The sequence below is a fragment of the Cyprinus carpio genome, chromosome A1, assembly GCF_018340385.1.
Source record: "Cyprinus carpio isolate SPL01 chromosome A1, ASM1834038v1, whole genome shotgun sequence".
In the NCBI taxonomy this organism is placed as follows: Eukaryota; Metazoa; Chordata; class Actinopteri; order Cypriniformes; family Cyprinidae; genus Cyprinus; species Cyprinus carpio.
In genome coordinates, this window is record NC_056572.1 from 37,290,713 (window position 1) to 37,307,473 (window position 16,761).

The window sequence follows — 16,761 nt, forward strand, 5'->3', positions numbered from 1 at the left end:
TTTACTCTCGCCCTCTAGTGGAATATTTATATGTTGCTGATCAATTCACTTCAGTGTCATTTATCCTCATGAACATGAAACCTGTGTGAGCTCTGAGTATCAGACAGTGTACCTCCACTAGGTGGCGCTCTTTCAGTGTGATTAATGTGATAATCAGTCAGTGGTGATGGTGGGAGGAGCCAGTAAAGCTGCTCATTACTGATAATGAGCTGAATAAAGAGGAAGTAACTAAAGCAGACAGATGTAGAGACAGAGAGATTCACACAGAGATCATTCAGCAGAAAGAAGACTGAACTCAACTCACAATGAAGATCCTCCTCATCTTCCTCACTTTCTACCTGATCTCAGGCTAAGAGCTTTTCTCTTTCATCACTGCAGTAATGATGCTGTTTTTCTGTTCATCAGCTTTCTGTTCACATCTGATTGACAGCTGCAGTGAGATGCTTTAGCGTCACGGGATATTCTGGAGGAAGTGTTCTTGTGGATTCTGGGAAACCTTGGTTCAGTGCAAATGTTAAATATATGGCTAAATTACCTGAGTGGAGAATAATAAATAAATGATAAGAAACATGATAAATGGATTAATGAAGGAAGATTCACTTTATTTTCCAATGATAATGGAAAGCTCATGATCTACATCAGAGAACTGAACACACAAGATGCGGGACGATACGCAATTGATGTTTCCTCACAACCAGCGTATATATATGACTGTGACTGTGAAAGAAGAAGAAGGTCAGTCATTTTTCTATCAAAGTCTTCGTTTATTAAATCTAGTAATTTCTAAGGGTTTTTTTTTTTTTTTTTTTTTTTTTTTTGCAAAAAATAATCACAGTTTTCATGTTGTAAAGTGTCAAAGAGAGTGATGGTGAATATTGGAGAAAACTGCCCATTTTCAGCTGTGAATATTCACAGAATCACAATAATGATCTTAAGATCATATTCAAAGAAGGAAAAAGACTCCATTGAGACGATTTACAGCAGATGGAAGAAGAAAGAAAGATTCCGTATTTCTGATGACAAAATTAAAAACATCTTCAGTGTGAGAATCACTGCTGTGACACCAGATGATGGAGGAGTTTATTTATGTGGAGTTTGGATCAACAGAGACTTGTACAGTTACTCCATTATTAATACTGTTCATATACATGTTGTTAGTAAGTACAACAAACTCATTCAAATTTTGCAAAAAATAAATAAATGCAAAACAACAACAACAAAAACACTGTGTTTGAAACAGATTCAGTGATATTTTTGTTGTGACAGATAAATTGGCTATGTATAAAGTGAGCGGCTCCTCAGGAGGTGGTTGATGATCAAGTGTGAACATCCTCAATATAAAACCAACCCAAAATACATCTGTAAAGAATCAGGACGGATGTTCAGAGAGGAAGAATCCAGGAGGTCAGGGTGAATGGATTGAGAATGGAGATGTTTCTTTATATGACGACACCAGTGGAAGGAGTCTTGATGGTGTTTTTTAGAGAGCTGAAAGCTGCAGATGCAGGAACATACAGGTGTGGAGTGAACGTATCTGACTATACTGAGAGCTTCACTGAACTACAGCTGAACGTCACACATGGTGAGGAAACTCGGGTACTTTATCTTGCATGTTTGGAGAATCTGTTCTGATTTGTATGCTATTTTTCTTGGTTAACAGATACAAAATATCCAAAGAGTATGACTGAATCTGTGTATCTTGGTGGAGAAGTCAACATCACCTGTCAGATCCCAGAGGAACATGAAGTTCATTTCTGCAAAGAGGATGATAATCACATCTGCCAAACCATCATCTCATATAAAGTGAGAGAAATGAGTGGGTTCATCAGAGAGAAATGAAGAGAGAGTTGTTACAGTGAGCATCAGTAATGTGAGTGTGAGAGATGCTGGAGTTTTACTGGTGTGGAGCAGAAACCAGAGACACATATCTGACTTTCATCTCCCTGAACACTAAAATTCAGCTCAACCTCATCAGTGAGTCCATTCACATGATTTCATTTGAATAGATATAGTGCATTCAGTAAAACAAGTTGTGTGTGTCGAATTATCATGTTTGTTTGTTAAAAGTGCCTCCAGCAGTGAGACATGAAAGAGAATACACAACTAGTTCCTTAATGAACGAGATCACAGGTTATCAAACATTACAAACTGAGTTCTATACATATTTATTGTATAGAAAATGTTAAAACAGACATTTATGACTCACTCAAATACATTTTAATAATTGTGTAGCTATTTTATCATTACCTCTGGACTGTGTGTTGTGTGTTTTATTCTCAGATTTCTCCGTGATCATCATTATTAGTGTGTGTATGATTCTGCTGCTGATCGCTGGATTCACTTCTGACTGTGTGCAAATTAAGACACAAGAGATGAGGTGACACTGTGTTTCAATATTTATCTCTTGAATCATTTAATTAAATTGTTTGAGTGTCTCTGAACTGCTTCAGTAAATCTCACTCAATTGAGTTTCTGTCTCAGATGCTGCTGACATTTAATTGTTGATCGAGTTTGTCTTTCACTTTCTGATTTGCTTTGTGTTGGGGTTAATCAGGAAGAACCTCAAAATCAGACAAGAAAAAGAGAGAGAAAAATACAATGGTGAGTCACAGTGTAATGAACACATTACTCCAATCCTAAAGTCCTTGCTCTGGCTTCCAGTCAACTCTACATACACCCAAGCATCACTTACGCTCCACACAAGCTGGTCTACTGGCTGCAAGTGCCTTGAGAAGCTGCTTTATAAGTTATTATTTTTTATAAAGTATTGTCAGTTATGTCTTTATCCATGTTTAGTAGTGTATTACACAGTTTTTTTTTGTTAATTACAAGTGTGATATTGTTTTGTCACGGCTAATGATTAATTTTAATTTACACCTCAGCCTCCTCAAAAACTTCCCCCACCAGCTGCCATTCTTTTAATGTACATCTCCTGTACATTTTATCTTCATTCAGTCATCATGTGCAGACAGCAGATGTGATTCTCTCTCAGATCCTGGATCAGCTCAAATGAACAGTCATGATGAATTACCCACAATCCCCTCTGATGAGCTCCTGTACGCTGCTGTCAGTTTCCAGAAGCATGAAGAGTCTCTCGGTGATGCTACAGTCAGATTCAGTGAGGATGAGATTCACTCTGATTACGCTGCAGTCAGTCACTGCATGACACTCAACTAACTCACTTTAGTTTTTTTGTTGTTGTTGTTTTACATTTGTTTACATTCACAGTTTATTGCTAAAATCTGCTTGTAATCCATAATTTAGTGTTGAGCAGTTGTTGGGTTTGATGAGGGTTGTTTAGTTCAGTTTGTGAATCATGAGACAAGTTTCCGCTGCTGCTCAAGTTGCTTCTTTCACATGTTTAAAATAGTCTGTCATGTCAGTTTATGTGAGGGTGTTATGAAGACAGGAAATAAACCCCTAGACTGACACTTCTAGAAGATACTGTAAAGTTTCCACTCCACATATAGACACACAGCAGCTTTTAACACATACAGTAAAGACTCTTTAATAGCAGCTCTTAAACAGACCTTTATGATGAGACACATGAAGTTTGAGAATCATCATTTGTACTCTGTTCAGAACTGTTAAAATGGCTTGTTTTCATCTCTTTGAATATGCTATATGCTATGCTATTTGTCCTGCTTTAGATTTGTACATACAAAATAGTTACACAGAGAGTATAAAGGAAGACCTTGATAGCATTAACAGCAGTGCATAGGGAGTGAATCTAGTTTGAAATACCAGATCCCAGAAATACAGTATAAGAACATAATGGTCTGATTGTTATCAAGAAAGATCGTGAGAAAGATTCATAGTTTAAGCAAAGGAAAAGGTCTGAAATTTGAATGATATAATTTCATGAATTTTATTTAATATCATGTTCAGGACAGATTTAAATACTGATATAAACTACCAACAATCAGGTAATTTAATTTATTGACTGTATTAATTAGCTTTAATTAATTTTTTGAAATGATTTGCCATTTATTGTCATATTTGAAGACTTGAAAATGGCATTGTGTGTGTGTGTGTGTGTGTGTGTGTGTGTGTGTGCGTGTGTGTGTGTGTGTGTGTGTGTTTGCGTGATGAACAGGCTATTTTTCTCTCCAACTCAAAGCCACAGAAAACAGTTTGACAGTTCAGGGTCTCAGTTTAGAGTGTAAAGGTTAAACAGCTTTATTCAGGAAACCCACAGCGAGACACATGAGACTGAACTCAGACAGAAGATGAACATCTATTGTGAGCAGAAGACAATAAAGACCAAGAGCTGCTCATTCAGGGATTCACCTGAAACAAAACATGAAAAACATTTTATGATCAACAAATTATCCATGTGTGATTTGACAGTTTTACTTTTATAATAAGAAAGAAAAAAAAAGCAAGTCCACAAATCACAGAATGTTTGGAAAAATCTTTACATGTTATATATTTGTGTTGTTAAATTTAGTTATTTTATCATGTAATACTGTACTGTAATACAGTATTTGTACTAGGTTATTAAAGAGACTTGCTTGTAAATGTCTCAGTGGTTTGTGTTTGCTGGGTTGTTAAATACTGTGGTCAGTGTGATAAAGATCATCAACGTGCTGCCTTGTGGTTTTCTTTTGCATTTAAGTTATTTTGGTCAAACCAAGATGCCCTTCAATAACCTGCAGCTGTGATAGGAACAGGGAATTGACACATGCTTGACTTTCATCTCCCTGACCACTAAAATTCACTGTTAAACACTGTAATTTTGTGAAATTGTTTCTGGAATACTATAAGGACAGACAGTAAAGACATTGAACTTTTCTATGAAAAGATTCAGTGAGAACAACTTGAATTGTACTGTAAAAATGAAGTTTTATATTTTCATGTTTTTAAGTTTATTCTTGTAAACCATGGTCAGGGAGTCTCCTATGGATTTACCTAACAAAGTACATTTGAGTTTATGGTTATATATCAGAGTAACGACGGAAAGCTTAAATCTAGGTATTATTAAATGAATGTCCATATCCAATTAACTAACAAAACAAATTAAAACACAACACACCCAAAACTTGCAGTGAATTGCATGTATATTATATTCAGCAACCCCATCAATCATCAAAAACATTTACATTGCACAGAAAACAGAGAAACACCAAAAAGAAAATGTAAAATGAAATGATCAAAAATAATCACTAAATAAAATAATCAAGAAATGTTCAATATTGAGGTGATATGAACCAGAAATAAGAATGGTAAAACTTAGCTGATGATGAAGCCAACAATTTTTGGTAATGGTTGAGATTATGATGATCAGGCAAAAATCCCCACTCTAGGAAAGCAATGTTCAGTTAGTGGTAATCCAATGTTGACATAAGCAGGTCAAACTTGATACAACAAAGAGTCCTCCTGTCTTCCACATGTAGTATCCACCTGCTCTTTGTGTTTGTGTAAAACGTCCCAAGTGTTCATGAGTCCAGCATCAAACAACAAAGTAGGCTGTTTGTGGAAGCAAACCTTTTGAACTCTTTACTCATAAGAAAGAAAGCAAGGAATAAAGGTACATCTAAATAAAGACACATTCACAATTATCATGCATGATTGTCTTAATGATCAATGCATACGCAATACAATAATTATACATTAAGCTAACACCAAAAACATACAATGCATGAAAACACAACAACACTACTTACTGATTGACCAAAAGGAAACAAATTCCTCAATCATAGGACCTCAGAAAGAAGGTTGGAATAGCACAAGAAAGCCATTACTTCCTCTATCCAAACGCTTGCCTACTTTTTCATGTATAGTATCTGGCTAAATACTCATCTAGGAAGATGGTTAGTGCCACCTAATGGCGCCGAAAAACACAACCGCTAAGGTAATTGTGTTAGATCTATTACATAGTGTTTGTGATTTCATATAAGTAATCGTATTATAGTTTTGTTGCATCTACAGTAAAGGCACAACCAGCCGTCTTACAGAAACGTTTGGCCCTATCTAGTGGCAAATATAAATGAACATTGCATTATTAGTTTCATTAAAATAAACTTTATGTAGTTGTGTGGCATTTGATATAGAACAGATTTTCATATTTTCTTATTCTGTTATGATGAGTTGTGAACGTCACTGATCTACATGCATCTTGTATGTTTGAAAATAAACAGTGAATCTGGAGGAGTAAAGCTTTAACCTAATATTTGATAATTACATGGAATTGTTGTTCTTAAATATATTTTTATCATCAAAAAAGAAACAAGTCAGAATGAAAAGAAAGAAAAGAAAGAAAGAAAGAAAGAAAGAAAGAAAGAAAGAAAGAAAGAAAGAAAGAAAGAAAGAAAGAAAGAAAGATAAACCCAAGTCGCAGCAGTCCACTCTCGTTAAATTGTCTTCAGTGGTGCTGAAATTTGACAGATGCTGTCCATGGTGCTGAAATCACCTTTTTGTTGTTGTTGTTGATGTTGTTGATGTATTTTTTTGTTGTTGTTTTTTTCGATGATGTTCCTCCTGCCCCCAAAAGTATCCAAACAAATACAAGTCTGTTTGCTCCTAAAAAGGTGTTGTTTCTTACAAGTGAAACAAAGCAACTCCAAGAATGAGATGCATTTTGTCATTTCCAAGAGTGCCTTGTATCTAGTGTACCTCGGTGAACTTACATGTTCATGTTCTAGTGGAAGATTTAAATAATGCAGATCAGTTTACATGAGTGTCATTTCTCCTCATATAGAAGGCATGAAACCTGTTTGAGCTCTGAGTATCAGACACTGTAACTCCACTAGGTGGTGCTCTTTCAGTGTGATTAATGTCAGTCAGTAAAGTCAGTCTCACTGTTAAAAAGATTTTGCGCTGGGTAAAATGTGTCTCAACAGCAAATGCAACTTACAGGGCAATTTTTCATTATTAATTAATATTAATGATCTTACTGATTAGTTGTTGTGGTTGTAATCATAACAGTAACATTAAAGCAGCTTCATAACTATTTGTGTGTTTTTTGATGTTTGTTTAAATCTGCAGCACATTTTTCTTTCCAATTCAAAGCCACAGAAAACAAATGAAGGTTCGGGTCTCAGTTTAACTTGATTGTGAAGATTAATCAGACTTCTTTAGGAAACCCACAGTGAGACAAATGAGACTGAGACGTAAGCAGAACATTGTGAGCAGAAGATAAAGACTAAGCTGCACATTCAGTAATTCATCTTGTATTCATCTCTACTGTAAGCATTGAATGGGGGTTTTGATGATCAAGAAACTGCCTTACTAGTCAAAAAAAGACTGGCTTGTAAAGTTCTCAATGTTTTGTATTTGCAGGGTTTTGCATAGTAATCTTTTTAATATATAAAAATATTTCACAAAAACAAAAAACTAGTTTCTGTAGACAAATTTTCCACTCCATAAACAATGCTGTGAATTTTTGTAATATATAACACACATTTTCCTCTCTATAAAAAGATGCTGAGAAATGGTGTAATACATGAAAAAAATTAAATGTTTCTGTAATATCTCAGTTCTTCCTTCAAAATGTTTTATTGGGGTCAAATGAAATACTTAATACAGGACAGATATAGATAACATTATCTACAAATGTTTTAAGCAGCACCTGGTCACGAGAACTAGAGACATGTAAACATTCACATGTAGTTTGACTCTTAGTAGGAAGATCAGAGACCAGCAGAACCCCTTCAATGAAAGCTATAGTGAATCTAATCAGTAAACAGCTGCCATCGTGTTCACATTAAAAGGCCAATACAATGCAGATCACCTTAGAATTCATCGATATTATGTCAGGATGTTGGATCAAATTATAAACAGATTCTTAAATTTGTAAAACTGGTTTTGCTATTAAGTTCCGCAAACTGCAGTCATAATTTAGGGTGCATTGTAAAATGTCTGTTTTTTAAGTCCTTAAAAGTCCAATCCATCGACCCCCTCTGCATCCTGTAGCTCTTGGAGCATTGTTCTACTTCGGTACTGAACTCTGTGTGATTAAAACACCTAATAAAACTACCTCAGTAATAGTGGGACTAATAATGAGTCATACAGTAATTGTGACCTTGTGCATCTTATCACACATGGTCAATTTTTAATTTAGAAACTAAATATTGAAATATTGCACGTCAACAATCCATGCGATGAGGTTTATTTTAAACTCCTCCCATTTCTCTAAATGTGCATCCATTCAAATGTGAACAAAGTTCGCGGGTGTCTCAAAATTTGCACAGAGCAGAGAGGAGAAGATGTTCTGTGAGTAAACAATTCATCTTAGACCTGTTTTCAAACAGACCTGTTTTATGTCATCTGACGTTTTGCAGTTACAAAGCACAAAGCATATGGATGATTTTTATGATTCCATTTGGGGTTTGACAGCAGTGGTGTAACTAAAGGTCACCCTGCTGGGCAACACTGCTAAATGACTCAAGTAGGGGTAACTGCAGCCTGGAGCAATGGGCGTGCCAAAAGGTGTGGGGCATGCCAAAAGGTTTCTCATTGGTGAAACGAAAGGTGTGGGGCGTGCCAAAAGGTAATGCGAAAGATGCCTGTAAAAAAAAAAAAAAAAAAAGTGAAAAAGGGTGGCGAGGCATATACTCTTAATCGCAGATTAAAAGGAAACCATATATTCAAACATAATCCAAATTTAATTCTTCCAAGTTAAAAACGGCGTTAATGCTATCAAGAATATTATTTTAAATTACTTTTCATACCTGCTGCTTGTGCACCTTTTCTCGCGGGTTTACTGACGTCATCACCACCGCAAGTTTAGGTCTTGATTTATCAATAATCAAAAAAAAAATTACAATTATTTTTCGAGAATACAAAACGTCTCGTTAGTCACACTAGCTGTTCTTAAGTTAAAGTCAAAAGTTGTATTTGTTAACATTAGTTAATGCACTGTGAAGTGAACTAACAAGAATAAACAACGAACAGCTGTATTTTTTATTAATTAACAAAGTTTAATAAACACTGTATCAAATGTATTGCTCATAGTTAATGTTAGTTAATACATCAGTGTCAACAAATGAAACCTTATTGTAGTGTTACCCTCGAAAAATGTTTTGCCTGATAGAGAAAAATAAATATTTGACAAAACTTAGTCAGAAGAGTTTAGTAACCTTATGTTAAGTGACATAAGCAAACAGACACAGCTTTATCAACTAAAACATTTATTTAGCTTTCAGTTTCAGCCGCCAATTCAAGTAAAAAAAATTAAATATATAGATAGATAGATAGATAGATAGATAGATAGATAGATAGATAGATAGATAGATAGATAGATAGATAGATAGATAAACCACTCATTCATTCATTCATTCATTCTGTAGTAGCAGTCCATAGAACAGAATCCAGCAAACTCTTTGTCTGAATAGAAAGCTGTGAAGACCCCCTTCTTTCCATGGCTACAGTATCCAGTGGTGTTTCTGTAGATGTATCCAGTGTTGGGGAAAGTTACTTTTAAAAGTAATGCCTTACAATATTGCGTTACTCCCTAAAAAAGTAACTAAATACGTTACTTAGTTACTTTTAATGGAAAGTAATGTGTTACATTACTTTTGCGTTGCTTTCACGTTACTTTTTAAATATGAGCAGGGCTTGATTGTTTTTAATATAAGAAGTTCTATTTATAGAAAATGTAAAAGCCCTTTCACACCAAAAAGTGTAATGAATAAACCTCAGGATGAAGGAAAAGTAAATTCACTTCTGTACAGTAGAACACAGGAGAAGAAGGCTCAACACTCGTCAGCAATAAAAAAAAAAAAAAAAAAAAAAACAATGAAGCACAATTGTTAGTTTATCTAAAGTAATTTTTGATTATTAGTATGGTTGAACTGGATCATTAAAGGTCAGCAGCAAAGACACTAGTTAATAAAATGGGAATAGATACATTTGTGTTATTTAATATATTTAGTTATTGCAGGTTTGCGTCATATTCTGAGTTTGCATTTCACTGTTTTGATTAATTTTGATTAATACTAAATCTGTTTTGTTTTTTGTTTTTTTGTGAGTGGGATGAATTAATGCACATTCACATTTAGTCTAGAACTACAGTAACATCATGTTCACACAGCGCACACAACGCCTCCATACTTTCGATTTCTCCCAATATGGGAACAGGAGGCTTGTCAGTCAAAAAATGGGATACAAAGTAACTGGCGTTACTTTTTTGAAAAACAGTAACTCAGATATTTTCTTGTAGATTAAAAGTAATGCGTTACTTTACTAGTTACTTGAAAAAAGTAATCTGATTACGTAACTTGCGTTACTTGTAATGCATTACCCCCAACACTGGATGTATCCACAGCCATCACAGCTGCTGAGCTCCAACTCACTCTGTATGTCTTCCTCACATCTGGACTGACAGACTTCCAGTCAATCATACCTACACAAGAGAAAACACAAATGTTGAGAGATTCAAACAAAAAGTAACCAATAAGTATAACTAAATACAAATAAAAAAAAGACTGCAAGTGTTGTCACTAGCAGAAGCGCAAGTGTCTGAGAGTGCAAGTGCAAGTCTGCAGCCAGACCCTTCTCCACATTATATTATAATATAATTGTACTGCAGACTCTTCACTGAGACAGTCATTTTTGTTACCAAAAGTACATATGATTCCTTTGCATGTTTTATAAAAGAATGGAATCACAAAAAAGTTGATTGGCACTCATCTATACCACAGGTTATACTAAAATTTGGTTCATGTGCATGTACAACTCAACATGTTGGATTAACTTCAAAAGAGTGAATGTCCTTCGAGTGCACTTTGGGCAATGGTAGAGTTGATGGCATGAGGATCTAATACAAAGGCTGATCACTCAGAGGAAAGTTACTGGCAGTGCTTGTCTCCATCTTCCACAATGTTGACAGTGTGCCTCTGAAGGAAAGTCAGTGTCTTTCTCAGGTATGTTGGATATGTAATGTTGAAAGCAAAATACATCCAGAAGGCTGTTATGAAGGCTTCACCAAGGCTGTATGAACACCAACACCCATACTCCATCTTCTGTCACCACACTAAAAAATACTCCAACAATTACCACCTACAATAAAAAAAAAAAAAAGTTAAATAAAAAAAATAACAATAATAATAATATAAAAAAACAATAAACGCTTTTCAAAAAAAAAAACTAATAAAAAAAAAAAAAGAAGACACTTTTCAAATTCATCAAATTCTGTTCCATCCTCTTTGGCTCAGACAGAGTAGCTACATACAGTGCAGAACTGCAAAAACTATTAGAAGCTAACGTACAAGGGTCACAATATATGATGCATTTCATGTTCTTGTATACACTGTTAAATCTTACATTGTTTTCTAAAACTATTGTTTTAAATTTTTAACAGATGGGCAAAAAGGGTACAGAAGAATAAAATATTGCATGAAAAAGATTTGAAACAAGATATTTTACAGTTGATTATTTATTTACTATACTCACTCCAGCAGGTGTTCTTAAGTATGGGTGTTTTTAAGTACATCCTCCAAAGACATTCCTTCTGTGCTTTCTCAAGCGTCTCCAGGAGAATGTTCCTGCCTTGTGGTCTTTGACAGTCCAGGGGTCTGGAGGTGTTTTCTGGATACTCCTCTTTGTAGCACATTCACATGGACCTCAAACAGAACACTGAATCCTCCCCAACACAAGTTTCCTTCAATCAGAACAACAACAGAAACAGATCATGCTTAGACCCCTGACAGATATGAGAAACATCTAAATACTTATTGAAACAAGGTGCTTTAGATATAAAAAATAATAAAAAACATTGAACTGCATAAACATTAAGATGATGGTTGGGCAGTGCTAAAAAGTGAAGTATATACAAAAATTTTTTAAATAATATCTGTAGTACAGTATCTTCCTTACACTGACCTGCACACTAAGTGAAAATGGAAAATTGATTAACAGTGCAAAAATAAATGATGCATATGGCAGTGCGCTTACATATGTTACAATAACCTGCAAGTGGTGCACGTTCTGCTTTAAATTTCAGGTTTAGGGATGTGTCAGGTGTGCTAAAAAACACAAATTTGACTGATTGTCATTTTTGTTCCAGCAAATAAAGATTACAAATATATTGTTACTACAATATCGGTGTGTTTATGTATGTTGATAGAGATAAACCAATGGATTAAAAAACAAGCAACTTACAGTCATTTTCCTTTTATATTTCTCTGGAAAGGTTACTTCACAACCAGTATGTTGGCAACTTGAATATACTCTGCATTAGTTGGCTACTTAGCAGAAAGGTAGAAACAAACTCTAAATTAGTTTTTTTTTATTTTGTCTAATCGTCTTCATAGATTGTTGTAATAGCAGAAGTGGTAATAATTATTATACTTACAAGATGTATTCTGTACTGTATTGCACAAAAAGGACGCAGATACAAACTATCAGCTCTGAGAGCTTCGATGCAGATGCGCTCATCGTTTTGTCTCACTGTACATACAGTATGTCTGTCAACAACAATAAACCAATTACTCAAAGCTGCAAGTATAACGCAAAGGGAAAATTATGATCGTATTGTAACAAGCTATCTTTAATATACATATTTGTGGTGTATAAAGTATAGATAAACGTATGATGAATAATTACCCTCACGTCTTATCGCCGCCACCTTCTCTTGTCTAAAGGAAATTTAGTACATGTATATTTACCGCTGATTGGCCAACAGAGTAAAACTCCTTTGACCAATGAGAAACCTTTTGGCACGCCCCGCGCCGACTGCTGTTACCAATATTAGCCTAAGTTAACAAAAGACAACCAATGACTCAGTATCAGACAGTGTAACTCCACTAGGTGGCGCTCTTTCAGTGTGATTAATGTGATGTTCAGTCAGTGGTGATGGTGGGAGGAGGCAGTAAAGCTGCTCATTACTGATAAAGAGCTGAATAAAGAGGAAGTAACTAAACTAAAGCAGACAGACGTAGAGACAGAGAGAGAGATTCACACAGAGATCATTCAGCAGAAAGAAGACTGAACTCAACTCACAATGAAGATCCTCCTCATCTTCCTCACTTTCTACCTGATCTCAGGTCAGAGCTTTCTCTTTCATCACTGCAGTAATGATGCTGTTTTCTGTTCATCAGCTTTCTGATCACAGTATCAATCTGATTGACAGCTGCAGTGAGATGCTTTAGCGTCACGGGATATTCTGGAGGAAGTGTTCTTGTGGATTCTGGGAAACTTTGGTTCAGTGCAAATGTTAAATGCATGAATAAATTACCTGAGTGGACAAATATAATGAATAATATGAAGCATGACAAATGGATCAGTGTTGGAAAATTCACATTGTTTCAAAATAATGAGGGAAACCTCATGATCTACATCAGAGATTTGAAGGAGCATGATGCTGGAGGATACTGGATTGGTGTTCTTTACGAGTGGGGTATAGATATGACTTTACATGTGGAAGAAGGTCAGTCATTTTAAGATCAAATTAAATTCAAATTCATTTGTATAGCTCTTTTAACGATGCAAATCGTTGCAAAGCAGCTTTACAGAAAATTAAAATGTCTACATTATATTTAGTAATAGCTTATCAATGGTGACTATCTCAAGTTGATGTCCATGTGGCCGAAATGTACAGTAAAAAATCAAGCATGAATGAAGCTTGTGCAAAGTTACCTCGGGAGGCCAATCCCACGGTGACAGAAACAGAGAAGGAAATAGAGACATACTTAGTGTAACTGCTGTTCCAACCAAGCAAAAATTATGTGTTCAACCCAAGCAAAAGAATGTTATTGTGCATTTGATCAGATGTAACTGAAGTACAGGGTTATGAGATGCATTATTTGAATGCTTGGCTAAAGAGATGTGTCTTTAATCTAGATTTAAACATAGAGAGTGTGTCTGAATCCCGAACATTATCATGAAGGCTATTTCAGAGTTTGGGAGCCAAATGTGAAAAAGCTCTACCTCCTTTAGTGGACTTTGCTATCCTAGGTACTACCAAGAGTCCAGAGTTTTGTGACCTTAGGGAGCATGATGGGTTGCAGTGTGGCAGACAACTAGTTAGGTACACAGGAGCTAAACTATTAAAGGGGTCATATCACGTTGCTAAAAAGAACATTATTTTTTGTATTTGGTGTAATGCAATGTGTTTATGTGGTTTAGGGTGTGAAAACAACATTATTTTCCACAAACTGTACATAATTGTTTCTCCTCTATGCCCCACTTTTCTGAAACATGTTGATTTTTACAAAGCACATCGTTCTGAAAAGCGAGGTGTGCTCTGATTGGCCAGCTGTCCAGTGCGTTGTGACAGAAAAAATAACACAAACGTGTGATGGAAATGTTATGCCCATTAACATACTGTGATGCCGGGTGTGTGTGCCTGACGGGTAAGATAAAATGTCAGGACACCAAAGCGATGAGATAAAACCAATAAAACCCATTATAAACGAGGCATTTGTTGCATCCAGTAGGCACATAATTACTAAATATAATGACTTATACTGTCTCTTTTATGCGTTGCATTGCATATCGGGCCACGTAACTTAAAACCATGTCTGCATTTGTGATTGGAGAAATGACAAACATTAAGCACTACTCTACACTGTTCAAAACTTGCGTTTGAATCATCAGTGGCAAGTTCTTTAAATATGTAAACGTACTTACAGACAGTGAGTCAGAAGCGCCAGACTGTCCTTGCAAAGTTGGAATTGCTTCACTTTATAGAAACAGACACCGCCATTGTAGGCTACTCTCACAGGAAACAGATCTGAATTTTTGGGTTGATACCCATCTGAATATTTGTGTTGGACTTTTCTGGAACAGTGTTGTAAATACAACTTAACCACTGATTTCTAGTTGTGTCCTGTTTTGGAAGACCAAACAAAGTATTTTCGCTTTCACAACGAAACACAGTGTCTCCACGACATGGCACCGGTGGCAGTAGCGAGAAAAAAAGTTAACGCCTTCTTTCTTTGCATGAACATTTGGGTGGCGTTATGCAAATCTTCCCACATAGTGACGTAGAGATGTGGGGGCCTGTTAGAACGAGCCATTTTAGGGGGGGTGTGGTTGACTCTTAACTTTTATAAAGAATATCTCTTTGGATTTGAGACTTTAGTCTTTGCAACTTTACAGATCTTCTTTATGCACCAAGAGCTTGTAACACTCCAAATATTGTCACCCTAATTCACTGATCATTTCTGCACCACTAGAGGCCTTATAGGTGTGTAATAATATTTTGTAATTGATACGGAACTTAAAAGGTAGCCAGTGCAAAGACCGTAAGATTGGGGTAATATGATCATATTTTCTTGACTTGGTAAGAACTCTAGCCGCTGCATTTTGGACTACCTGTAGCTTGTTTACAATAGTCCAGTCTAGAGGTCACGAATGCATGAACTAGATTTTCTGCATCAGAAACAGGAAACATGTTTCGTAGCTTGGCAATGTTTCTAAGATAGAAGAATGCTGTTTTTGTATAATATCATTTCTGTATAATATAACACACAGATTTTTGACAGTAGAGGAAGTAACAGTACATCCGTCTAGATGAAAATTGTAATCCAAGAGATTCTGTGTACTGCTTTTTGGTCCAGTAAGCAATATCTCTGTCTTATCCGAATTTAACAGGAGAAAATTATTGGTCATCCAGTCTTTTAGATTTTTAACACACTCTGTTAGCTTAGATAATTTAGAAGTTTCATGTGGTCTTGTTGAGATGTATATTCTATGTAATAAAATTCCTAATCACTTCAAAAGCCTGATTAAAAGTAAAATATATTTCTGACAGGTTCATGTTGTAAAGTGTCAAAGAGAGTGATGGTGAATATTGGAGAAACTGCCAATTTCAGCTGTGAATATTCACAGAATCACATTAATGATCCCAAAATCGTATTCAAAGAAGAAAAAGACTCCATTGAGACGATTTACAGCAGATGGAACAAGAACAGAAGATTCAGTATTTCTGATGAAAAACATAAAAACATCTTCAGTGTGAGAATCACTGCTGTGACACCAGATGATGGAGGAGTTTATTTATGTGGAGTTTGGATCAACAGAGACTCGTACAGTTACTCCATTATTAATACTGTTCATATACATGTTATGAGTGAGTAAGACAAACTGTCAATCAAACCTTGTTTAAAAGTTTCTGCAATTTGCATTTGCAGCAGAGTTGATAATATGTGCTATTATTTAGTATGATTGTTTACATTATAAACCAAACACAGAAATATATTATAAGTACATTAATGTTGCAATTTACTTGTTCTTTATACAAAGTGCCTCCAGTAGTGAGACATGAAGGAGAATCTGCTGAGATCATCTGCTCTTATGATTCAATCTATAAATCAAAGCCAAAGTCTCTCTGTAAGGGGAAGTGCTCCACTAGAGACAGAAATCCTCTCAGTGAGACTGTGAGAGAAGAGAACGAGACCAAGACTGACAGATTGACTCTGAATGATAACATCACTGCAGGTGTCTTCACTGGGACCATCACTGGACTGACAGCAGAGGATGCTGGGAAATACTGGTGTGCAGTGACATTAGAAACAGAGCTCAATTATCTTTACACTCATCTGATCGTCATCATGAACGAGGGTGAGGAAGGTTTCTGCATCTGAATATGTGAAACTATGGCTGTGAATTGATGTTCTTGTGTCTGTAAACATTTCCAGAGCTGACCTTGACTAAGTATGAAGGAGACGACGTGTCAATCCAGTGCAGACCCATCATGATGAAGATCAGAAAAGCTTCTGCAAAGCACATGAAGCCTCCATGTGTGTGAAGGATGGAGTTTCATTGGAGACGATCAGAGATGATCGATTCTCTTTCAGTGATGAAGCATCTACTGGA

At 35.7% G+C, this 16,761-nt stretch overlaps 1 protein-coding gene across 1 annotated transcript; it reads left to right on the forward strand.

Moving 5' to 3' along the window:
• The first annotated feature begins 1,899 nt into the window (after nucleotides 1–1,899).
• Nucleotides 1,900–16,544, forward strand: LOC122146460 (protein CD300H-like). Its single transcript, XM_042765293.1, has 2 exons — nucleotides 1,900–1,974; nucleotides 16,189–16,544. Coding segments are annotated over exons 1-2 (342 nt in total). The 5' UTR covers nucleotides 1,900–1,973; the 3' UTR covers nucleotides 16,530–16,544.
• The last annotated feature ends 217 nt before the right edge of the window (nucleotides 16,545–16,761 follow it).